We start from the raw sequence: 25,515 nt of genomic DNA on the forward strand, positions 1-25,515 counted from the left end.
CTCTGGTTCTGCGTTCACTGTGAGCCAGAGTCCCCTTATAGCATGCGTCAGCGTCTGGTACAAGAGAAGTTGCCCCCCTGGGACTCCACTCTCCTCAACCAAATCCATGAATGGCCATAGGACCCCTTCCCGGAAACAATCCCCCAGTGTCGTCAACCCTGCCCAGATCCAGGTCCTCATTTGGCTCCTCAAGAAATTGTGAGTCGATGTCCCCAAGGGTATCCCCGTCAGTTGTATTTCAGGGTAGTAGGCAACAGTCACACCCGTACATCTCAGGCACCATCTCCAGCAGGACAGGGCCACTGTCAGCACGCCATTTCGTGCCGGTAGGGTGATCTGGGGGCTGAGCATCCGCTCTAGAAACAGATCTACTCTGACATGGCCCCGGTCTGTGGTCAAGTATAACCGATTCCCGCCCACGGGCCATCTGGCTACCCACTGAAGCTGGCTCGACAGGTAATATAATTCAAAATCCGTACTCCCAATCCACCTCCATCAGTGGGGCAGCTGAGATTAAGAGATGTTCGCTGTCAGCTCCCGTCCCATAGGAGCTCCCTGAGGAGCGCATCTAATTCTTTAAACCAGCTCACTGGTATATTCACTGGGATATGAGCTATTGTTTGAGAAATGTTTCATATTATGAGGTCCATCTCCGGAGTGCAGTGACTGAGGAAGCAAGCAGAAGATTTCTCTTACCTTAAGAAATGGGTTTGTCCTCAGATGGATTCATTAATAAGATGATTTTGATTTGTCAATGTAATCTAACCATGATCATAAGATGCTGAAATTGTGGTTTTGCTAGCTGCTATACTCAGATTGTGCATAAACGCTCCTGGAGTTGAAGGACTGGGGGCAGCATCTTCTTTTCCCCCTTAGAATCAGTCTGGTTATTTTGAGACTTCCTTTTACTCACTTAGGATGATGTCAGTACTCTTTATGAGTTTCATACCTAGTATTTGGAGACATTAAATTGCTGAACTAAGGATTTTTATGATGAGACTGTAGTTATGTATACTGTTTCTGAGCCTTTATGGCAAGCAATGCATTTTTTCCTGTATCGTTCAATTAATATGGTGCATAGAATCTTTTAAAGTCAATTCTGACCTAGAACTCATGATTTTGAGTGGTCTCGGTTTCTAATTTCAGATTCTACTCAGCGGAATAATTGATAGACTGAAAGATAGGGGTGTTTCCTCCTGCTAGATCAACGAGAAATCCTGGAGCCGAATTGCCCAAGGTAAACACTGTGCTAGGGTGGCTACTGGGGTTTAGGAAATTACTGGGGTTAGGCTCCCACAGGATAACTCTTTTTACCCCTTCCATAAAAGCTTTAGGATCTGAGATTTAAAAGGTAGGGTGGTGTTCCCTATTCTGTAAATAAGCAGCTAAGGGCTTTGTGTACCTGTTTGACCTGTCATCCTTGGCATGGTTTCCTCCTAACCTTTAGCCCTCCAGTTTGGCCGAATCATTTTTGCTTGCTTTAGGAATATGTACACTTTACCATTGCTAACCAGTGCTAATGGGCTTGTGCTCTCTGCTCAAAACATGGTAACACTGTGTTACATCCTGTAGGAAAATGCCACTGTTGGCATGGTCACCCCCCACCTTTTGCTTAGTGTTGATGCCAGCTTTGATTGGAAGTGTGCTGGGACCCTGCTAACCAGGCCCCAGCGTCTGTGTTCTTTCCCTAAAACTGTACCTTTGGTTCCACAATTTGCACAGCCCTGGAACACAGTTAAGTCCCTTGTGAAAAGGTAGCCCTTGTACCAAGGGTCCTGTGGCTAGGGAAGGTCCCTAATGGCTGCAGTATGTATTATGCCACCAAATGGGACCCGTAGCTCAGTACATGCACACTGCCTTGCAGCTTGGGTGTGCTAGTGGGGAGAAAAGACAAAGTCGACATGACACTCCCCTCAGAGAGCCATGTCCACCAACCCCGGCCTGTGGCATAGGTAAGTTACCTCTCTAGCAGGCCTTATAGCCCTAAGGCAGGGTGCACTATACCACAGATGAGGGCATAGCTGTATTAGCACAAGTCAATTCCTTAGACATTGTAAGTGCAGGGTAGCCATACTGAGTATATGGTCTGGGAGTGTCATTACGAACCCCACAGCACCATAATGGCTACACTGAATACTGGGAGGTTTGTTATCAAACTTCTCAGCACAATAAACCCACACTGATGCCAGAGTGGGATTTATTGAAAAATGAACACAAAGGGCATCTTAGAGATGCCACCTGTAAGTTAACCCTACTGCTAGTGTAAGGCTATGTAACGTCTATGCCAGCCTGCTACTTCTAGACGAGTTTCTGACCACATAGGGTGAGTGGCTTTGTGCACTCTGTGGTCAGAAACAAAGCCTGTCCTGGGTGGAGGTGCTTCACACCTCCTGCTGCAGGAGCTGTAACACCTGGCAGTGAGCCTCAAAGGCTCAAGCCTGGTGCTACAGTGCCCCAAAGCACTCCAGCCAGTGGAGATGCCCGCCCCCCACCGGACAAGTCGCCACTTTTGGTGGCAAGTCCAGAAGGAAAATGAGAAAAACAAGGAGGAGTCATCCCCTCAGCCAGGACCACCCCTAAGGTGTCCAGAGCTGAAGTGACCCCCTACATGAGGAATCCCCCATCTTGCTTTGGAGGATTAGGACCAATAGGGATAGGGATGTGGCCCCCTCCCCAGAGGGAGTGGGCACAAGGAGGGTGTAGCCACCCTCAGGAACAGTATCCATTGGCTACTACCCCCTGACCCTAAACACACCCCTAAATTTAGTATTTAGGGGTGACCCTGAACCCAGTTCTTCAAATTTCCTGACGACCTCAAGAAAGAAGGACTGCTGCGCCCAAAAGCCCACAAAGAAGAGAAGGAAACAACTGACTTGTTCCCAGCCCTACCAGCCCGTCTCCTGCTTTAAAAAGCTGCAAAAGAATAAGCAACGTGTTCTGCAAGACCAGCGACTCCTGAAAAGCCTCCAGGGGACTGCCTTCATCACCGAGGACCAAGAAACTCCAATGGACAGCGGACCGGACCAACAAGAAGACCAAGAAACCATCTTTAAAGGACTCCCACCTGACTCCAAAGGCGTGAGTCCCCAACTTCTGTACACCCTACGTCCCTGGCATGTGTCCCGAGAAACCAACTAGCCAAAGAGGATCCCCAGGCGATTCTGACTATGTGTCCACCCTGGGCTGACCTCTCCAAACCTCCACGACGATGCCTGCAGAGGGAATCCCTAGGACTGCCCTGACCGCTACTGCCCGGGACAAAGATATCCATCACCTGGAGAAGCACTGTACCCACAGCCCCCAGGCCCGAGAGAAACTGACCACCAGTGCAGCAACAACTAGCAGGCGGCCCTCACCCTTGCCCAGTCAGTGGCTTGCCCGAGAAGCACCCTGTGACCTGCCTGCAGCGTCTAAAGGACCCCCCCATGTCCCTCCATAGAGTTCTATTGAGAACCCGACATCCTGTTTGCACACTGCACCCAGCCACCCCAAATAATATTTTTCTATATAAAAACCTACTCGTCTGGAGTTAAGTCATTGAGTGTGTGTTTTTACTTATTGCTTGCGTGTGTACAACAAATATTTAACACTACTCTCTGATAAGCCTAACTGCTTGACCACAATACCACAAATAGAGCATTAGTATTTTCTATTATTGCGGGAATCCTGGACCCTGTGCAAAATATATCTCATTTTGATATAGTATATACAGAGCCAGCTTCCTACACATCCAATTAGCATATTTAAAAGACTTGAGGTCCCTAGCAAAGTGCACCACCTGTGCCCAGGGCCTGTAAACAAAATGCTACTAGTAGGCCTGGCACACTGGTTGTGTGAACCTCTAAAGTAGCACTTGAACCATATCTCAGGTCTGTTTTGCCAGGCCCAAACCTTCCTTTTAAATACATATGGAACTCCAAGGATGGGCCTTGATACCCAGAGGTCAGGGACAACTGTATTTAAAAAGGTGGAGCACGTAATTTTTAGTTTTACATGCCCTGGTAAAGAAAACCTCTTAAATTTGTTTTTCCCTACTGCAAGGTCTACCTCTCCCAAATGATAACACAGTTGTTACCTCATAACATGTAATAAGCTGTAACTTCCAAATGGGAACAGGCAACTCATTCCTGTTGGATGTTTTTGGAATTGTAATGGAAAATCCTAACTTATGGTGAAGTTGGATTTTATATTACAGTTTTGAAAATGCCACTTTTATAACGTTGGCATTTTCCTGCCTTAATTATTATGTGCCTGCAGCCTGTCTCTAGGACAAATTACTGGGTGTATGCAGGAAGCTGGCCTGGTGTGTGGTGTCTAGAAGCCAGGCTCTCTAGAGGTAGTTATGGAGAGCAGCCAAGGCATATCTAGGAGACAAGCAAAGCTCATGTAATATCACTACAGTCACACAGTACTTACACACAAGAAAGAAAACATTTGGTTGTACAAAAATAAAGGTACCTTATTTTAGGAACACAATATCAGAAAAGACTAGAGGAAACCCTCCAATATGCTAATCCTATGCTTGAAAACTTTGTAGATAAACAGACATTTGAGGTGCAAATCTAGAGTGTTGCAGAGTGCTCCTTACTAGAGCTGCTCTCCACCTGAACTTGGGAACTACCCAGAGTTCTCTATTCTTTTTTGCATAATTTATGCATCACTCTCACCCTGAAAGGGATTTGTTTTGACTTATACTGGATGCTCCCTTGTGTCTGGACAAAGCTAAACGTCTCTGATGAGCTCTAATGAGAGCGAAACACGTGTCCAGGGTTGCTTTTACTCATTCCAGGTTGGCTTGGACGGTATTTTACCAGTCGAAAGCTGTAATACTGTGCCTGGAGTGGTAAATGGCTTTTGTCATTTTACAGCTCGGCAAGGTTGACACTGTGTCGAACCTATGCTTAAAGACTTTGCTGTACAAACGGCAAAAGACTTTGTCACTATCTAACTCGGCATGGATAGCACTGTGCTAATCCTATACTTAAAAACTTTGCTACATAAACAGACATTTGAGGTGAGCAAATCTAGAGTGTCGCTGGTGTTGCAGAGTGCTCCTTACTAGAGCTGCTCTCCACCTAAACCTGGGAACTACACAGAGTTGTCGATTCTTTTTTGCATAAATTATGCGTCACTAACCCTGAAAGTGATTTGTTTTGATTATATATATATAAAAATATATATATAAAAACAGTAAGAGGCATAAAAAGGTTGGAAAACAATTGTAAAATAGCAATAAGCAACGGTGGCCCTAGGGGGAACCCAAACCACATACTAAGAAAGTGGAATGTGAACACAGGCCCCCCCCCCCTAGTTAAGTAAATCGTGTAAAGGGGAGCTGGGAGTACTAAGAAACCACACAGGTAAGTAATACAGTACCCCCAGTGACCAGGAATGCAGGGGTAAAACACTTGATTTCCCCAGAACCACCCCAAAGGATGAAAAGAAGAAAACAAAGACTCCCAGAACAGCCTGCAAGAAATCAGCAGTGGATTGCCGAAGATGGAGACCTGTGGAGAGAGGGGACCAAGTCCAGAAGTGTCTGTGGTGTCCAGGGGGAGTAGGAGATACTACCCACCCAGAGGTACCTTTTGGAGTTGGTCCATGAAAAAGAAAGACAAGTCAGCACTGCACCTGGAGAAGAGTTCCTGATGCATGCAAAAGGTGTCCCATGCTGGAAGCTGGTTTTCAGATGGGTGTGGATGAAGGATTTCCACTAACAAGCCTTGGCAAAGGCAAAATCGTGGTTCCAGGAAAAGAGGCACTGCCAGGAACCAGCAAGGTCCAGGAGGACTATACCCAGCAGGGGGAGAAACAGGGGACTCTCTGCGTCACAGAAGACCCACAGGAGCAGAGGCAGCACCCATATCTGTCCCACGTGGCAGGGACACAAGTCGCCGAAGCAGCCCACACAGCACCAAAGAAGTTCCCACATCACCGAATGACTACACAGAGGCCCATGAGTTGCAGGAGGGAGTGCTGGGGGCTGTAGCTACATGTTGCCTGAAGTTCACCTTGGAGGTGAAGCAAACAGGCCTTGGTAGCTGCAAAGGACGCAGTGCACAGGGGTGCTGTCTTGCACCAAAGTGCGACAGCTGGTAGGGAGGACCAAGGGTAACTCTCCGGACCACCACTGTGATGCAGGATCCACACCACTCAGGATGAGGGGAGATCCATGCAGCCGGTCGTCATTGCAATCAGGTACCTGCGGATGCAGGGAAGTGATGTCTTCACCCCAAGGGAGATTCCTTCTTCTTGTGCAGGCAGAAGAGTTGCAGTTTTCGGAGGATGCACAGCCGGGGAAATGTTGCAAAGCTGGCAGGAATTCTGGATACAATGTTGCAGAAGACTCTTCCTTGTTGATCTGCAACTTGTAGGTTCCTGGAGGGTTCAGTCGCGGTTCCGGAGGGCAGAAGTTGAAGCAGAGGTTGCAGAGGAGTGCTGCTGGAATCTTGCAAGCCAAATTTGAGGCCCCACCCCAGAGGAAGACCCTATACAGCCCAACGAGAGGGCTTGGTCGCCTAACCACTTATCAGAGGGTGCCTCGGACATCACCTGCCTGGCATGGCCACTCAGATGCTCCCAGAGTTCCCTGCCAACCTTGGAATCAAGATGGCAGAACCCAGGGACCCTCTGGAGGAGCTCTGGGCACCACCCCTGGAGTTGTGATGGACAGGGGAGTGGTCACTCCCCTTTCCATTGTCCAGTTTCGCGTGAGAACAGTGACTGGGAGCCCCTGAACTGGTGTGGACTGGTTTATGCACGGAGGGCACCAAATGTGCCCTTCAAAGCAAACCAGTGGCTTAGGGAGGCTACCCCTCCCAAGCCAGTCACACCTATTTCCAAAGGGAGAGAGTGTTACCTCCCTCTCCCAAAGGAAATCCTTTGTTCTACCTTCCTGGGCTTGATCAGATCACGCGGCAGGAGGGCAGAAACCTGTCTGAGGGGTGGCAGCAGCTGGGCTTCCGGAAACCCCTGTAAGACTGGTGGTAACAATGCTGGGGGTTCTCTAAGGAGCCCCCGGAATGCATGGACTCATACTTTCAATACTTGCAACAGTATTGGGGTATGATTCCAACAGGTTTGATTTCAAACATGCCCAGATTCGGAGTTACAATTATGTAGAGGGACATAGGTAGTGACCTATGTCCAGTACACATATAAAATGGGGTCCCCGCACTCACAGTCCAGTAACACGGTGCTGGAGTTTGTGGGGGCACCTCTGCTAGTGCAGGGGTGCCCTCACACACAGGTACCTGCTCCCTGCCCTCTGGGCTGAGAGGGCCTACCATAGGGGTGATTTAGTGACCTGGTGCAGTGACCTGCAGTGAAACCGGGCGCGTGCATCCGGTTCACGCAGACTGCAATGGCAGGCCTGCAGAACCCTTTGCATGGGCTCCCTATGGGTGGCAGAATAACTGCTGCAGCCCATAGGAATCCCCTGGAACCCCAATGCTCTTGGTACCTAGGTACCATATACTAGGAACTTATATGGGGGGGGCAGTATGCCAATTGTGGGAAGAAAAGGTTACTAGCAACCAGATGTAGAGGAGAGCGCATATTCACTGGGGTCCTGGTTAGCAGGATCCCAATGAACACAGTCAAGCACACTGATAACATGCAGAAAATGGGGGTAACCATGCCAAGAAAGAGGGCACTTTCCTATAGTGTAGTTGGCAGTTGGGGTCTGTGTATTACTCCTAAATGGAGGCACAGGATAGGGATCTTAGTTGTCCCTAGATGGGCCTTCACAGGCAGGATGCGATTGTGGAGCTGGACCCAGCCCCACTCTTACACTTGAACAGGCTATGTCCTGTATCCATACAAAGGACTGCATACTCCCTGTAGTTAGTCTGGGGCGGGGGCAAAGAAGGCAGGGCACCTGTGCACTTAAGTCTTTCCTCTAGAAGCTTCTTCCACTTCAAAGGCAGAACTGGGTATAAATATTGGACTTCAGCCACTAACTCTTCAGTACACTTCAGGACCTGTAGATACTGTACCAGGAAGATGAACTGCTGAGCTGCTGAAGGGAATGCCACTCTGCTGGACAGCTGCTCTGAAGGACTGCTGCCCTCTTGCCTGGGTGAGAAGGACGGGACTTCAATCTGTTGAGTCTAGGACCCAGAGTGGCTCCAAAGGCTAGTTGGCTGGCCTCCTGACTTGAGCCTCAAGGCAGAAGGCTCCAAAAACCGCAACTCCAGCACCTGAACTCAGCTATCTGGGAGTCTACCCTGCCAAGTGGTAACACAGAAGTCTGGACCCTTGGAAATGGAGTTACGATTGTCTGTCAGCATTTGTGGACCCAGCGGAACAAATGGATCTCTACTGCTGTGTGGCGCAGCTCAGAGCAGAACTGACACATTGCCGCCACTGGCTTGGCTCTCCTCTGTTGCAAAGACCTCCATTGCAGCCCACCATATCATCAGAACCACCACTGCGTCATGCACCCTCAGCGCAGGCCCTCGCATCCCTCGATGGCAGCTTCAACAATGTCACCAGACTCCGCATTGCAGCTCCTAGGAACTGACGCCTGGGCCAGACTGTGCAAAAAATCCTCAGCGTTGGACTTCGTATCACAAGCTCTCTTTGATGGGATCCTTGCATCTCAGCATCTTGCAATCAAAGCATTGCTTTGGCTGCACAACTTATCTTCGCCGTGGACCCTTGCAATGCTCTACCAACCAGGTTTAAGGTGCTTTGTGCAGCTGGGCTAAGTGAGTGCCTTTAGATGGCTCATGCACCCCGGTTGGCCTGAACTTGAGGTGGTCCAAGTCCTACGCAACCAGATACCCACAGTTGAAGCTTTGTGCTCTTGGGTGCTATTTTCCCTGAAATATTTAGAATTGCTTATCTCCAGTTCTACTCATAAGTGTTTTTTTTCATTTTGGTCTGGTTTTATTTATTAAAAATGTGGTGTGGGATCCTTTTTGTGTGGTGTTTTCACTTTATTACTGATAGAAGTGTTGCACAACTACTTTAAGCAATGCTTCTTAACTAAGCCTGACTGCTCTGTGCCAGGCTACCAGAGGGTTGAGCACAGGTTAATTTAGGGTTGACTTGTCTCTTACCCCGACAAGGATTGTGGTTGCAGCTTGACCAGGGCTCACACCCCAGTCAACCAACAACTCAATCTCTTACAGTACCCTTACAGAAAAAAAGTTAGCCTTGCCTTTTCTTAAGTGCAATAAATATCAAATAGTGTCTTCCTGCAACTTCTGAATCTGCAGGACCTGTGGGTCTATTACCCCTACCGCATCAAATCAAGGGGAGGGAGGGAAGAGTCTGTTGCTGCTCTCCCACATTCTTGCTCTAGGCCAGTTCTGGACATGATGCTGAAGGCACAATGACAGAAGGGGTGTGGTCAGCTGGAGTGAAGTACTCAAAAACTGTGTGGCCTAAAACATTTGGGTTTCTAAAAGGGCACCTTGTGAATCATTGTCCTATATGGGTACTGTGATGGCCATCTGGAGCCCTTTTTTGTATCAAGAGAGGTTGGTGGGGGGGGACAATGAAAGAAAACCAAACCCACTGCACAACATCAATCAATGCGGAACTACAGCAGGGGCAGCAGCGCTTTACATTGCAGAGCAGTCCGATTCCATCTGGTGACAGAGGACGTTTATAGAAGGCCTTGAAATGTAAGCGACCCTCCTCAGTGACTATCCTTATTCCAAACAGTACATTTTGCAACCACCAGACACAAAATAATTTCTGTGGCACACTTGAGACCTGCCAAAACGATTGGCAGGAGTTTCCCTTGACCATTATTTATCTCGGTAGGGTATTTGGGGCACTGATCTTGGAGATAATTTCAAGATCAGTGATGAACCTAGAATTCCAGGGACGAATACCTGTTAAGAAAACATTTGTAAGATAACTTGACCTTTAATTGTAGAAGGCTCACTGTAAAGACCACTGAGAAAAGCTTGCTAAAGGCCACACAGAAAACTTGGATGATTAGGCTAAAGAGGGGCTTTTTGAAAAAATGTCAGTAGAGATGCGATATAATTGCTTAATACTGTTGCATTACAAGTGTGCATAATGAGGTGAGCGCTAATCACTTACAGCTTAGAATAATTTGTGCATTATCAAGTTGAATGTGACGGTCTACAATGGGAGTTAATGTTTGTATGAGTTTTCACAGGCCTTCTGGCCTAACCTTCCACCACAGAGGTGCCATTTTGTTTTCATTGTGCTCTAGTGGTTGGAGCCTGCTCAATGTCAGAGAGGTCTTTTGAGCATTAAAAGAGGGCCATGGCACAGATGTGCAGTGGCTGAATTGCCTGGTAATTGCATGTTTGAACAGCTAAATGTTTTTATACCTTTTAATTGTTCGAGGAAATCTGTTAAAAGGGGTTGGAGGAGAGGTGAATGGCATTTTTAACTTTATTTTCGGCAGGAACATTTGTCTTTTACACATTTTGAGAACTTTTCACCACAGAGGTGCCATTTTGTTTTAGTGGTGTTCTAGTGGTTGTAGCCTGCTCAACATCAGAGCAATCTCTTGGGGATAAAAGCAGGACCATGACACAAACGTGCAGCAGACGTGCGCAGTGGGCATGCTGATGGGGTGCCAAAGGCTACCCTGTCTACACCTGTCCGTGCCCAGATCACCTTCTGCGCCAGCCAAGCTGCTGTGACCTGGCCGAACTTCCCTTTTCAGGTCTTTTCCAGGGAAGAAATGATTGTAATACACAAATCAAATGTAATTTGGATTTTGGTGACGGCCATATGTACACCCGTACAGCCTGTAAATCCACTCTTGATGCCCATGCTTCTAGTCAGCACACGTCATATACATCTATAATTAACACCAATACCTTGAATAATAGTGTATTTAACTATGCTGCTTCTATGGCTGTTTCTTTTTCAACTTCTCATCAATTATCGATCCTTCCCCAAACATGCCTTAACTATCTATAACTTACTTCTTGAAGATAAGTGTGACTTTATGTTCCTAACTGGAACCTTGTTGAAGGATACATCTACACCAGGTATTGTGCAAGCAACACCCCTTGTTTTCTAATACAACACCTAAGCCGGGAGGGCAAAGTGGGAGGTGAAATTGTTGTAAGTAAAATAGATCTAATTTTACATATTCTACTTCATAAATCAGTGTAATTAGAAATAATGAAGAGCAGATCTTTACAATGAAACTGCCTCCATATTTCTCTCTATTAAGTGCCCCAATTTATAGACCTCCAGACTGCAATACTGGTTCCCTACAATAGTTTGCTAATGTAATTGGACAATATCTCTTTATCATTCTAAATTCATGGTACCAGGTAATTTTAGCTTGCATATAAAATATCGGAATTGTACTGCAGCCAATTAATTTAAGGCATTATTAGAAGGTGTCAATTTAAAATAATTAGAGTCTGGCTCTACTCATACAGCTGACCACACTTGGGATCTTATTTTTTCCAACCTTTTCAATTTTCAATTTAAAGCTGCTCTTAAAATTGTTTGGTCTGCCTATTTTTGGTTTCTTTACTAGACTGACAAATCAAAGATTTCAGGAAGTGACACAAAAACTCTCAAGAGCCTGGCACAAAATCTTTAAAATTCGAATGGTTGAGGTCTTTCACTCTATTCCCCTAAGAGGAAAAACGTTTTTGTGAATTATTAGAGCTAAAATGGAGAAGATCATATGAAGAGGATGCAAAACTGAACTATAAGGATATGTTAAAGACGTTTTGCAAATCTATAAGCAAGACACACAGTGAATACATCTCACATCAAATTTCATCCGCTTCTAATATGCCCTGTAACCTTTTAGTATTATCGGTTCTTTTCTATCTCCCACTGTCTCGAAAATAAAATCACTCCTTCATCCAAACTATGTGACAATCTTTCTGACTTCTTTTATAAGAAAACAAACAATATTTGCTCAATTCTCAGGACAAGGTGCAACTGTTAGCCTCTATGCCTCAAGCTCTCCCTCTGGACCTTTGTTATTCACATTTACACCTTTGTATCTTGAGGATTTACCTTAAGATTTACCTAAAGAACCTGCCAACTGTAAATCTGGATCCTCTCTTGACCAATGCCCCCGCTATCAACTTAAATCTAGTATCCAGATCTGTCAATCCTATATTAAATAATGTAATGAAAAATTCCTTAGAGTTGGCTACGGTTGCCAGGAGCTGGAAACAAGCACTTCTGCTTCCAATATTAAAAAAGCCAAAAGCTGACCCAAACACCATGTGATTTTAGACTAATTTCACTTTTGCAAGCTGTGTAAATGATGCGAGAGAAAATAATTAACAGCAAGCAACTAACCCATTTTTGGAATCCAACCATCTCATGCATGACTCTCGATCCAGATTTCGTCCGAATTTTAGTATTGAATCTGCTCTGTTAGAAGTCACAGAATTTATTAAAGACAATCTTGACTAGTACTTCTGGGCTATGGTGGCCCTACTCAACCTGTTACCTGCATTTCATGTGGTCTCTCATTCAGTTCAGGTCACGCCTTGGCTTGGTTGAAATCTTTCCTTGAAGATAGAACACTGGCATTTACTTTCTGACACTTACATCTATTGCAAAATCGCTTTGTTATGGAGTCCCACAGCAAACTATTGAGTCCTACCCTCTTTAATTTATATTTGGTGTCTTTGGCTAGCCTCATTGAATCTTGGAGCTTATGAGTGATCTCATATGCTGATGACACTCAACTCTGCCTGTCTTTTCAGAAGAACAACAAGAATGCATTGACTTTGTTCAAGCAGTGTTTCAAAGAAGTGGTTGAGTAAATGGACAATAATTGTCTCAAATGAAATTAATGAAATTCGGAAAAAACAAAAAATATTGTTTGGGGGGGGGAGGGAGAAAGTCCGCTCCAGATTCCAGCAGATGGTGGCCAGATGAGCTTGTTTCCTCCCCCAGTCTCACCTTATCAGTAAGAATTTTAGGTATCAAATTTGATATTGATCTTTCTTTGAACCTCAAAGTCAGGCCATTTTTTTTCTTTACATTGCTAAACTCAAGTCTTGCATTTAGTCCAAGAATACCATTTAGAGACCATTGTCCATACTATTGTAACTTCCAGACTTGATTATGGCAATATAATATAATAATAATTTAGCTTTATTTCGGCTGAAAGCCATAAAAGCAATACACAAACCAAATAAATGCATACTGTTCATAAAAAGCATATTTCAAATACATAAAACATGGTTAAAATCAAAGTCCATAATATCACTAAGTAGGTAGGGCCTCACAGGCAGTTTCTCTGATGAGTCCATCACTGTCTGGTATCATCCTCAGACTCCAATAAAGCACAATTCCAGCCAGCAGTCACGGTAAAAGGTTATGAACCACCCGAGTGCAAAACCCCCTAGATGTCTCGGACCAAGCACTTTGCAAATATCTGATTACAGCAAACACAACCTTTTCACTGGAGTCACTTGTCAATATGCAAAGTGATTCCCTGTGAGTCCTTACACCAAAAAGCCTGCATAGGGGGATGATCCACTTCCTCCTAGGTGTTAAATAACTTGGGCAGAAGAATACAAAGTGGGCGAGGGTCTCGAATTGCATCGGACAGTAATATTGAAAGCTAGACACATAGCTGGCTTTGTTCCAACCCATAGTAAAAGAGTTCAGTGGCAAGATCCCCCATCTAAAATTAATAAAAAGGCTTTTAGACTGGGCCAGTTGTATATTATCCATGTAGTGCTCAATCGCTGGTGAGCATTTGTGATTTAAAAATCGGTACGTTCTGCTGCCTGATATCTGGCTAAGCCATGCCTCAATCAAAACCGCCTCCCAATAACATCGCTTTATACGCAAGATCACATCTCTTGTTATAGTCTGGGGAGATCGCCATACCTCCTCCATTTTGATCCAGTATCCAGTATTAATACCACACTGTAAAGTATTAATGACTCAGATAAGGAACCAGAGGACCAGAGGTGCACCCATTATATGAGTGGTCTCAAGGCAATTACTTTGTGCATCTGGTTAAGTGCCAAATCGAATATAAGGGGAATAAGTGGTGGGCTAGCTGGTAAATAAAGCAAGAACGTAAGAAAGTATTTTCTACCAAGGTCAAATTCTGAGAGTTACAATACCCCCAAAGTTCGGCACCATAAGTTGCAGCTGTCGCTGCAGCAGCTTTATATACCATAATAGCTGGCAAAATTTGCCCTCCCATAGAATTTTTCATTTTCCTTCTGATCGCCACTGACCACTGCTGAAGGGAAACAGCACTCTTCTTGATTTACGTTGACCATGAGAGATTATCAGATAATCTTATCACCAGATAATCAAGCTGGCTAACCTGTTCAATAGGTACACCCCCAATACTAATGTTCCGTCTAAATTTCTTATGTGGATTTAAGGCCATAAACTTAATTTGATCTGAATTAATCTCAAGCCCCCTCATCTCGCAAAACATTGTAAATGCATCTAGTTCATTCTGGAGTCCCATTGTAGTTCTTGATATCAATAAAGTATTGTCTGCAAACATGAGGATTGGAACAGGTACTCACGTTAGCTTGGAAGCATGACTGCACCAAGTTAGTTGATCTACTGCACCATTAATATAGAGGCTAAACAGGATGGGGGGCAAAACACACACCTATCTAACCCCTCTAGCAATAGAAATTGAGGATGTAAGATTGCCTTCCTGGGTCCACCTGACCCTTGCATAGGTTCCCTCGTGAAGATATTTCATCAGCCTTAAAAGTTTGCGGTCTAGGTAGTTAGTGGGAGCACCTAAAGTTAATGTTTTGCATTTTATGTTCTCGCACATGGCAAACAGGTCTACTTCTAGGAATCCCAACTCTAGAAGTACTGTTGAAGCACTTGGGTGTTGACTGCCCATTTGTATCTTTGTTTACACATCCTGCTGAGCAGGTACATAAAATAATTGTCCACTCTAGAGAGGTGTCCCACTAGACAGAGGACATGATAAAGAATGGCCCATTGCCAAATTGTCTGCATTAGCTTGGACAACTGTGGTAAGAGCATGGCCGCAGGTTTCTGAATGGCATACATTGTAGTAATGTTATCAGTGGGAATGAGCACTGATTTTCTGCTAATGAGGTTGCCAAATTCTTGCAGCACCAACTGAATTATCAGCAACGGTAATGTGAACTGATGGTTGCTCCCCACTCCTTGAGCGAAGTGTCACTGTTGATGGTAAATTGTAGCAGAGGCTCAAGGTTCAACAGGTCCAGTAATAAGTTCTTGTTCCGCCACTGCAGTTGGTGCTAGGCTCCATCAATAATGGATCTTCCCACTGCTCAGTAACCTATGACCATTTTCTTGCAAGTACATCTTGAAGAGGGAGCACATGCAATTGGATTTTTGGGAGTAGCAAAACGCAAAATACTATCACCACCAAAAGTATCATTCTTATCCTCACTGTCAGAGAACACAATGGGCCTGATTCTGACCTTGGCGGTCTTTTCGCAAGACCGCCGAGTTACCGCTGCGGCAAAGACCGCCGACCGCGGCGGTATGCCGCTGCGCGTATTCCGACCGCTGGGAGCGTTCCGCCGGAATACCGCCAGCAGCCACACTGGCGGTCGGCGGGAAAGTGGAGACTGGTCAACCTCCACCGCCACGCCAGCAGAACACCGCCCCCAGAATTACGACCCACATTTCTGTGTGGCGGTCTTCTGTTGGCGGTCTTCTGTTGGCGGTCACGTCCCTATGGCTCCCGTCGCCTCCCGGAGGACCAACGCACAAGGTAAGTTGATCGTCCGTGAGGGGAGGGGGTGGGGGGGTGTTGTGTGATGTGTGCGTGCATGGGGGTGTGTAGAGGGGGTGTGTGAGTGCGTGCATGCGGGCGGGGGGTGCTGCTGTGCCTTTGGGCAATGTGTGTAGTTCGGCGGGTGCGCATGTCGGCATGTATGTGTGCGGGTATGTGCCCCCGTTGTGTATGTGTGTGTGTAGGGGGTGTGCATACGTGCATGTTGGGGGTGCGTGCATGTCGGGGTGCGTGTATGTGCATGTCGGGGTGGGGGGGGCAGGGGGTTTGTACCACCTCTGGGGGGTGGCAGGGGGGTGGAGGGTGTGGGGGGAGGACTCGTGGGGGGCAGTGGGGGGTGGGGGAGACCCCTATCAGTGCCAGGGAAGGAATTCCCTGGCCCCGACAGTGCCTACCGCCATGGTTCGCATGGCGGTTCCCGACCGCCAAAAACCGCGGCGGTAAGCAGGGTCATGATACGGTTGGCGGTCTTGGGTCGACCGCCGGGCCGGAGTGTGCGAACTCCAGCCCGTCGGTCATGACCGCCGTGGCGGTCGGAGTGGGGAAGTAGCGGTCGATCGCGGCGGTGACCGCCGCGATCAGAATGCCATTTTTTGGACCGCCGGTCTGTTCGCGGTCCAACCGCCGCCTCTCCGCCGACCGCCAAGGTAAGAATCAGGCCCAATATCTGTTAAGGAGAATGCAGCCTTTGAAATGTTATCACCCTTTTGTTGCTGTGGCAGGTTTTTCCTGTGACTGTTACTGAGATGGTTCCCAAAAACAAATGCCTATGTTGGGGACAAATGTAAGAGTTTTTTGGCATATACCTCTTGGTAGGGAGAAAGGAGACTGCTTCCAGTTGCCCAGGTATGGAAAGAGATGAATGGTTACACTGAAGATTCTGTGTTACCCCTGTCAGACTTCTGATAAATACCTGAGGGGCTGTTGTGACTAAGGGATAGGACTGTGACTTAATAATGAACTCGACTTACCACAAACCTGAGGTGCTGATGGGAAGCTCAGTGAAGATAGAGAGGCAGGCATAATTGAGGCAGAGGATTTTGAGTAGTGTCCAATGCAAAACAATGCAAAGATGTGTTGGCTAGTTGTGATCTTGCAGTGCTCCGATTGTATCGACTGAGTGGTTGTAGATTAACTGTAATATCCCATCATTCTTATGTATTAGAAAGTATAGAAAATAGTTACAATATTCTCACTGATGCAGAGGGAAAGGGTCTGTTTTTTCTTTAACTAATATTTGCACTTGAGAGTTCTAGATGGTCTTGGCTGATTCTATGGCAGCATGGAGAAATATTCCATGGTGTGGAATTCCATACAGTAGCATTGGGTGATGATGGAAAGCACCCAGCGATACAAGGTTATAGCCTTCTAGGCCTGGTACAAAGGGCTTTGGAAACAGGTTGCAGATTTTGCTGTATCTCATGTTTGTTCTCAAGGAAAGCCCAACTTTGGAGACCAGTTCTGTAATGCCTCCATGGCTTTTGCCTTATCCTTTTTTAATTTTTTCCAACATGGTTTCGACTTGGGTCCTAAAGATGTGTTTACCATCAAATGGAAACAACTAAAGTGCTGTCAACAACAGCAACAGAAACTTACCAGCCAGCTGAAGAGCTTGGTGACCAGAATCAATCTCAATTTCCTACATTGCACTTGCACCACAAAACACCTGAAGGAGCTGCACTGGCTCCTCATTTATAAATGAGTACAATTCAAACTCATCACAACACACTTTTAAGGCACTACATAACACTGGCTCAGCATACCTCAACAATCGGTCTGCTTTCATAAACCTTCCAGAAACTCCACTTGTCGAAACTCCTGCTTGCACAAATCCCACGCATATGGAAAATCAGGTGCGGCAGTCGAGCCTTCTCTTAAATTGCTCCCAAAGTGTGTAACGACCTGCTGCTACACACAAGAGCCTCCTCCTCACTTCTTAAATTCTGCAAGAAGCTAAAGATCTAGCTCTATGAGGTGTCCCACTGTGCCCTAGGTGTGCCTAGATTCACAAAGCTCAGCACCAGGATACAATCCCTGGGGATAGTGCACTCTACAAATCTGGATTGCGTAACAAATTCTTCAGAATATAACCTGGACACTATAAACTAAACTGGGCAGTAAAATAAGGTTGCAGGTAATAATTTGTCTGGATGCAGTATTAGCAGCATCTAAGGTAACCCTAATATGTGTGTTTGATATTGTCTTTTCTGTATGTGTCATAAGGCTGCTTAGCCATCTACTGCACCTCCTTCCACTGTTATCAGTCATATCTTCTACCGTTAGGGGAGGCTGACTGAGTTTGCAATACATCATTGCTCAGCTGGCTCAGCACAGCTCAGACTTCAGTTGCATTGATTTTCCCGCTCTCCTTCTCAGGAGAAGGGTGTCTCGTCTCCTATGCCCTGCATGTTAGATTATATGAATTGTATAGCACAATCATTACCGAAGAGGGTATCCAGGAGCTTGGGCAGGTGTGTAGATTTGTTGTAACTAAGGTGATTATACGAAGAGCCAAGTCATCTGCTTCTTGCAAAACTCATGAATTGAGGAGGATGCTCTGATCTATAGAGTGGGGGTTGTTTCATGGCTTGGGTGAGAGGTAGGAGAATAAGTGGCCTCCAGTGTTGATTTTGCAGATGCAGGAAATGTGTGCACAAGAGGCTGTGGTAAAGAATAGGTGTCTGGTGGGTTGGGGAAAGGTGTTCAGGTATTCTGTTCCTAAGGTGCAATGTGATGTCTGTTCGGTGTGGGAGGTCGAGTATGAGTGTTGAAGCGGTGTTCTGGTTATTCATTTACACTGCTACTTAACTCCTTTTTGGAGCCAGGATCCTTCCCACTTGAATGAAAGAAAGCTGGCATCCTCCCTTTGCTGGAAAAGCCCACCATGGATCCTAAAGAGGTGCAGAACTATCGCCCCATCTCTCGTCTTACCCTGTCCTTCCCTTCATATGCCAAAAATATATGAACGTCACCTTGTCGAAGGAGATAGAAGGGAACCAAGTGTTCTATACAGCACAATTTGGCTACCAACCAAGTGAGGAATATACTGGATAGCGGTGGGAAGGCAGCCACTATTTTAATAGATCTGTTGGCAGCTTTTGATACTATCGATCATGAGACTCTTATAGCACGGCTAGCAGAAACTGTAATAGGTCGGCTCTACCTTTTGAGCTGCTTCTCTCTTTTCTGTCACAGAGAGAACAATTTACAGCTATGGGAAAATTAGGTCAAAATCATTTACCCTTCCGTGCAGAGTCCCGCAGGGCTCATCTCTGAGCCCTACTCTTTTTAATATTTAGGTGGCTCCTTTGACTAAACTAATTTGTTTCTTTGGCTTTTCCCCCATGCCATATGCCAATGATAAACAGCGTTTTGTTTCTATTGCTAATGACACGGAGACAGCTTTAAGTTTACGGTGTCAGAAATGTTCGGGGGCTAATTTGCAATTGATGAGTTTAAACAACTTGATAATTAATTTAACAAAAATAGGAGTACTTTTGTTTGGGAAGAATTCGCCCTCATGGAATCAGGCTTGATAGCCTCAATCTTTGGCCCTCCTTCCGACTCCAGTATCTACCATAAAAAAATCTGGATATCATGTTTGATGCCAGTTTGTCCCTTAATGCACAAATAAACAAACTAGCGTCTTTCTGCTTCTATTTACCTCATAAGATCAGGAAGATCATGGTTTATATTGCATCTGAGCTCAAGTAAACAGTGGTCATGGCTTTTATTTTGTTTACACTGGACTATTGCAATGTCCTTTATTTGGGGGTCCATGAGTACTCTGAATAAATTGCAAAGCCTTCAGAATGCAGCAGCAAGACTTTTAAAAAAAGATACTCAAATTATAGTCTGTGTTTGTTTCCAAAACATTAAAAGAGCTACATTGGCTGCCTCTGAGGAGAAGGGTCAAGTTCAAGCCCCTTTGACTCATTTATAAAACTCCATATGGAGCTGATCATGAATTTTATAAGGAAAATCTCATTTGATAATCCCCCAGCAGATGTTTAAGATCTTCCAATGCCATGTTGATCAAGGTGTGTAAATTTAGGAAACCTAAGTCAACATGGCATTCCCCTCAGAGTGCCATGCCCACCTCACACTGCCTGTCGCATAGGTAAGTCACCCCTCTAGGAGGCCTTACAGCCCTAAAGCAGGGTGCACTATACCACAGGTGAGAGCATATGTGCATGAGCACTATGCCCCTACAGTGTCTAAGCAAAACCTTAGACACTGTAAGTGCAGGGTAGCCATAAAGAGTATATGGTCTGGGAGTGTGTCAAACACGAACTCCACAGTACCATTATGGCTACACTGAAATCTGGGAAGTTTGGTATCAAACTTCTCAGCACAATAAATGCACACTGATTCCATTGTGGAATTTATTGTAAAATGCACCCAGAGAACATTTTAGAGATACCCCCTGAATACCAGTCCGACTCCTAGTGCTAGGCTGACCAGTTTCAGCCAGCCTGCCACAACCAGACGAGTTTCTGGCCACAAGGGGAGAGTGCCTTTGCCACTCTGTGCCTGGGAACAGAGTCTGTATTGGGTGGAGGTGCTTCTCACCTCCCCCCCCAGGAACTGTAACACCTGGCGGTGAGCTAGTGGAAATGCCCACCTCTCTGGCCACTGCCCCCACTTTTGGCGGCAAGGCAGGAGAGGATAATGAGAAAAACAAGGAGGAGTCACCCACCAGTCAGGACAGCCCCTAAGGTGACCTGAGCTGAGGTGACCCCCTGCCTTTAGAAATCCTCCATCTTGAGATTGGATGATTCCCCCAAAAGGATTAGGGATGTACCCCCCTCCCCTCAGGGAGGAGGCACAAAGAGGGTGGAGCCACCCTTGAGGACAGTAGCCATTGGCTACTGCCCTCCTGACCTAAACACACCCCTAAAATCAGTATTTAGGGGCAACCCAGAACCCATGAAATCAGATTCCTGCAACCTACACAAAGAAGAAGGACTGCTGACCTGAAAGCCCTACAGAGACGACGGAGACACCAACTGACTTGGCCCCAGCCCTACCGGTCTGTCTCCAGACTCAAAGAACCTGCACAGCGACGCATCAGACAGGGACCAGCGACCTCTGAGGACTAAGAGGACTGCCCTGAAACTGAACGACCAAGAAACTCCAGAGAACAGCGGCACTGTTCACCAACAACATCTTTGCAACAAAGAAGCAACTTTTAGAGAACTCACTCTTCCCGCCGGATGCGTGAGACTTCACACGCTGCACCCGACGCCCCCGGCTTGAGCGTCAGAGAACCAACACTGCAGAGAGGACTCCCAGGTGACTGTGACCTCGTGAGTAACCCGAGTCAACCCCCCTGCACCCCACAGCGACGCCTGCAGAGACAATCCAGAGGCTCCCCCTGACCGCGACTGCCTGGTAACAAAGAGCCCAACGCCTGGACCAAGCACTGCATCCGCAGCCCCCAGGACCGAAAGGAACCAACCTCCAGTGCAGGAGTGACCAGCAGGTGGCCCTCCTCCTAGCCCAGTCAGTGGCTGACCCGAGAAGCCCCTCTTTGCCCTGCCTGCATCGCCTAAGTGACCCCCAGGTCCCTCCATTGCTTTCTATAGCAAACCCGACGCCAACTTTGCACACTGCACCCGGCCGCCCCTGTGCCGCTGAGGGTGTGTTTTCTGTGCCTGTTTGTGTCCCCCCCACCAGTGCTCTACAAAACCCCCTGGTCTGCTCCACGAGGACATAGGTACTTACCTGCCTGCAGACCGGAACCAGAGCACCCCTGTTCTCCATAGGCGCCTATGTGTTTTGGGCCCTCTTTTGACCTCTGCACCTGACCGTCCCTGTGTTGCTGGTGCAGTGACTTTGTGGTTGCCTTGAATCCCCAACGGTGGGCTGCCTATGCCCAGGAAACTAAACTTGTAAGTGCTTTACTTACCTCAGAAACTTAAACATACTTACCTTACCCAGGAACTGTTGATTTTTTCAGTGTCCACTTTTCAAATAGCTTATTGCCATTTTAACCTATACTGTGTGTACTGGTGCTTTCATTCAAAGTTCCTTACTTACCTGTGTGGAGTACCTTGCATTTTATGTATTTACTTCAAATCTTGAATCTTGTGGTTCTAAAATAAATTAAGAAAATATATTTTTCTATATAAAAACTATTGTCCTGGAGTTAAGTCTTTGAGTGTGTGTTCCTCATTTATTGGCTGTGTGTGTACAACAAATGCTTAACACTACCCTCTGATAAGCCTACTGCTCGACCACACTACCTCAAAAATAGAGCATTAGAATTATCTAATTTGTCACTATCAACCTTTAAGGGGAACCCTTGGACTCTGTGCACACTATCTCTCACTTTGAGATAGTATATACAGAGCCAACTTTCTACAGTCAGCCAATGAGGGAAGGCAGCAGTCCCAACTTTGTCACAGAGTGGGATGGGGTCAGTGAGACTTCTGACCCCACCCAACTCTGTGACAAGGTGTCACTGGTTGACACTCGCCCTGGGCGCTTCAGGGCTTAAACCTGAAGCGCCCAGGTCGAAGTCAATGGGTGATGCTTCCCCTCGTCACTGAGGAGAAGGGCCTTGAGGCGCCTTTGCTGGGCTGAGGAGGTCACGCCCATAGGAGATGTGACCTCCTCAGCCCAGCAAAGTTCAGTTCAGGCAGCCAGGAGTCTGCGTAAAATGCACATGTCTTGCTCCTGGCTGCCTGAGCTGAACATGAAGAGTGTGTCTGGCTGATCTATGCTCAGCCTGACAGGCACTCTTCATGATGGGCAAAATGTGGGAGGGTGTGGCCCTTCCGCCCTAAAGGACAGCCATGGCTGCTTTGCACTTATTCTCCACCCTAGGTTTGAACACTGACACGTTCACTGGGTCCTCGAAGTAATTTAACCATGCTGTTTAGCATTGGCAAACACTGTCTGGCCCACTTGATCTTCGAGAACTTCTTGATGAGGAAGTCCTCATCTTGTGGTGGCAGCTACTGTTAATACATATCTTTGGTGCAGTGTCCAAAGTACAGGAGTGCACCAGCAAAAAAATTAACTAATTCCTAAGTGGCACCCCGCCTTTGAAGACAGCCCCCAAAATAGGCATTTCCTCCTGCAAAAAGGGAAATCAGTCCATCTGCTCATCGTTTTTTTTTTTTTTTTTTTGAACAACGAAAGTCTTGTCAGGATTGATTTGTGTTCCTATAAAGTGAAATGTATATAGCAAACTAACTTGCCATGCATTTTGTTACTTCTTGAGGTATTAATCCATCACAGATTTTTTAAAGCGTTTTGCCTTCAATCAACAATACTTAGAATTACCTTATTCAGTGGAGAAGGTACGCTGGATCTAAAGGAAAAGATAAAAATAGCATTTTCATTACTTCTAAAATCATAAGACATGGTCAAAATTCACATGTACATTACAGATCACAAAAACTTTATATAATATCATTTGCTGGTCATTTTTTGAAAATGAAAAATGTTTCACTTCAACAATTAAACTTTCTTAATCATTTGTACAATGGAATATGAATTGTCTTGTGAAAATATATTAACAAATGCATAAAAAATCTAAATTACATCAAGACATTTAAGAAAATGTGCAATTAAACGTTTACATATTAAAAGTGCATTGTGTTTGTAAGAAATGTGTACACAGTAAAATTGTCAAAAAGTGAAAAAGGAACTTGCAAGTTAGTGAGAGCTGCCTTCTAAAAAATGCACAGCAGGTGACTGGCACGCAAGATGCAAACCAAGGAAAATGGTGTTACACATTTGATAACTCAATTGGCGCTGGCCCCTGATAGAGATGGTCTGTTATGATTGAAAGAGAAATACTGGCGGTGAGAAATACCTTTGTGGGGTGCTTAGGATGGTCGCAGTTTTAAAGGTTATCTTTTTTATGATTGTGGCTTATAATAACAATAGAAAAAACAAGATCTCAGTCATTTAAGAATTTGGTGGTGGGACAAGAGGATTCTCAAGAAAAAGGCAGTGGCTGGTTTGCGGTTGTGAAAAATAAAAAAGTGTCAAAAGTAAATAGAATTTAATTGAGATTCGAGACAAAGGCTAGACGGGTGAAAGGAGACAGAACACGCTGGTTTTCCATCTAGACAAGCAATGTTTGAATGTTCAGCGGCTTAAAATGAAATTGAGGGTGTTTATTAACAAAATTAGAGGAAACAAAACCACTTACAAACCTGTCCCTTTGGGTGCTTACCCACTTCGGTTTATGAATGTTACCTTGCTGGTTGGACTCCTAGGTTCCTCAACAAATACTAATGTTCCTCATAACCTTTAGAGTAAACATCAAAAACAACCCTGTACCCACCATTGCTACCACCATTTCACAAACCCCCGCTAGAAAGAAAGAGTTTACTCTTTCCCTTAGTTCTGTAACCGAACAGCCATGGAAGATAAAAGGTATAAAAAGGCTGACAGCTGCTGGGTAAAGTGGGAGTGCGCATGGGAAGGTTATTAAAGCAATGCACAGAAAACGTCATTCCAAGGTACTTAGGTGTCCATCTCTTCAAGGTATATTAATCACTGGCATTACTCCCACAGCAGCTTCAGTGTTGAGGCTGGAGTTTACAGATGGTTTACATGAACAGATGATTTAGGTCTGCCAATCCATATTTTGTCATTAGCATTGGATTCAACATCCATACAGTAGTAACACATGAGCATGAGACAGCCATGGAGATTTTGAGCACTGAAATCTTTCTAATACAGACAGAAGTGTGTGAATATAATATAAAGGGAGCAGATTCATTTCCACAACATGCTCTTACGTTCGCTTTTATTGTATCACTACATAACATGTTAATACATTTACTATTATAGTTATTGAAGAAACTATCTAGATATAAACTTTTTACTAAGAGGCTGAACAAATCAATTTTGGCAAAGATTCCTTTGCGCTAAAGTCCTTGATAAATTAAACTGGTACTAACTCCAACTCAAGCTATGAGTTGTAGGAAATAGAGATGGAGACTGGACATCGAATTTTAGCCAAAAAAAACACTTTAAAAAAACGCTAGGACCAACAGTAAAGAAAACATGTTGCAAATGAGGTAGGCCTCATTTGACATGAACAAGTGGCACAATGGAATGTTTGACTATTATATTTTCTATTATAAATGATAAAGTAAATTTAACTAGCATTTTTCCTTTAGTCACCACCATAGATATTAATATAAATGACCAAAGCAGTACTCACTCTTTAAGGTGCTCATATATTTAAGCAAGGACGTAAGTAAAGGTGTCACATGCGAGATGGCTCAGTGAGTTGTACATTTACTGTTGTCATCAGGTACTACCGAGTTAGCAAGCCCATGAATCACAGCAGCACTAAACCAGGATTTCATCTTTCTGATAAAGAAACTAAACATCATTTCATTGGAAACCAACACCTCTCCATAGTGCTTCATGAGGGCAAAAATTGTAATCTCTGCTTGGTTAAAGAAATCGCAGCACTTAATTTCTCATCATGTGGGATCATTATCCTACTCTAGGAGTATACAATTTTAATATTTTTTTCAGTTTTATGTCGTGCAAATGTGGTCAGGACATTATCAAGCTCTATAAGACACCAGGTCATGTCACTTTCTGTTTTTCAAAAAACGGGGGTATTAAGTAATTTGGCTACAATCACGACATGGTGAGAAGGCCTGCATTTACAAATGGTTGCACACTTCCAAAATCAGTGGTGCTGGAACAATTTCAGAGTTCAGGTGCTGTCTGCCATCAATGTTATATCACTGAAGTCAAGGGGATTGGGAACAATCCAAGCTTCGCACAAAGAATAAGCATAGCAAATGAAC

General features: G+C 45.3%; 1 protein-coding gene across 1 annotated transcript in view; it reads right to left on the bottom strand.

The window, feature by feature from the left end:
- Positions 1–25,515, bottom strand: part of LOC138262433 (clathrin coat assembly protein AP180-like) — a 105,665-nt gene that overhangs the window by 25,449 nt on the left and 54,701 nt on the right. Inside the window, exon 2 of the mRNA XM_069212331.1 lies at positions 23,012–23,039. Coding sequence (XP_069068432.1) covers positions 23,012–23,039 — 28 coding nt within the window. The remainder of the gene's footprint in view (positions 1–23,011; positions 23,040–25,515) is intronic.

The sequence above is a fragment of the Pleurodeles waltl genome, chromosome 10, assembly GCF_031143425.1.
Source record: "Pleurodeles waltl isolate 20211129_DDA chromosome 10, aPleWal1.hap1.20221129, whole genome shotgun sequence".
NCBI lineage: Eukaryota > Metazoa > Chordata > Amphibia > Caudata > Salamandridae > Pleurodeles > Pleurodeles waltl.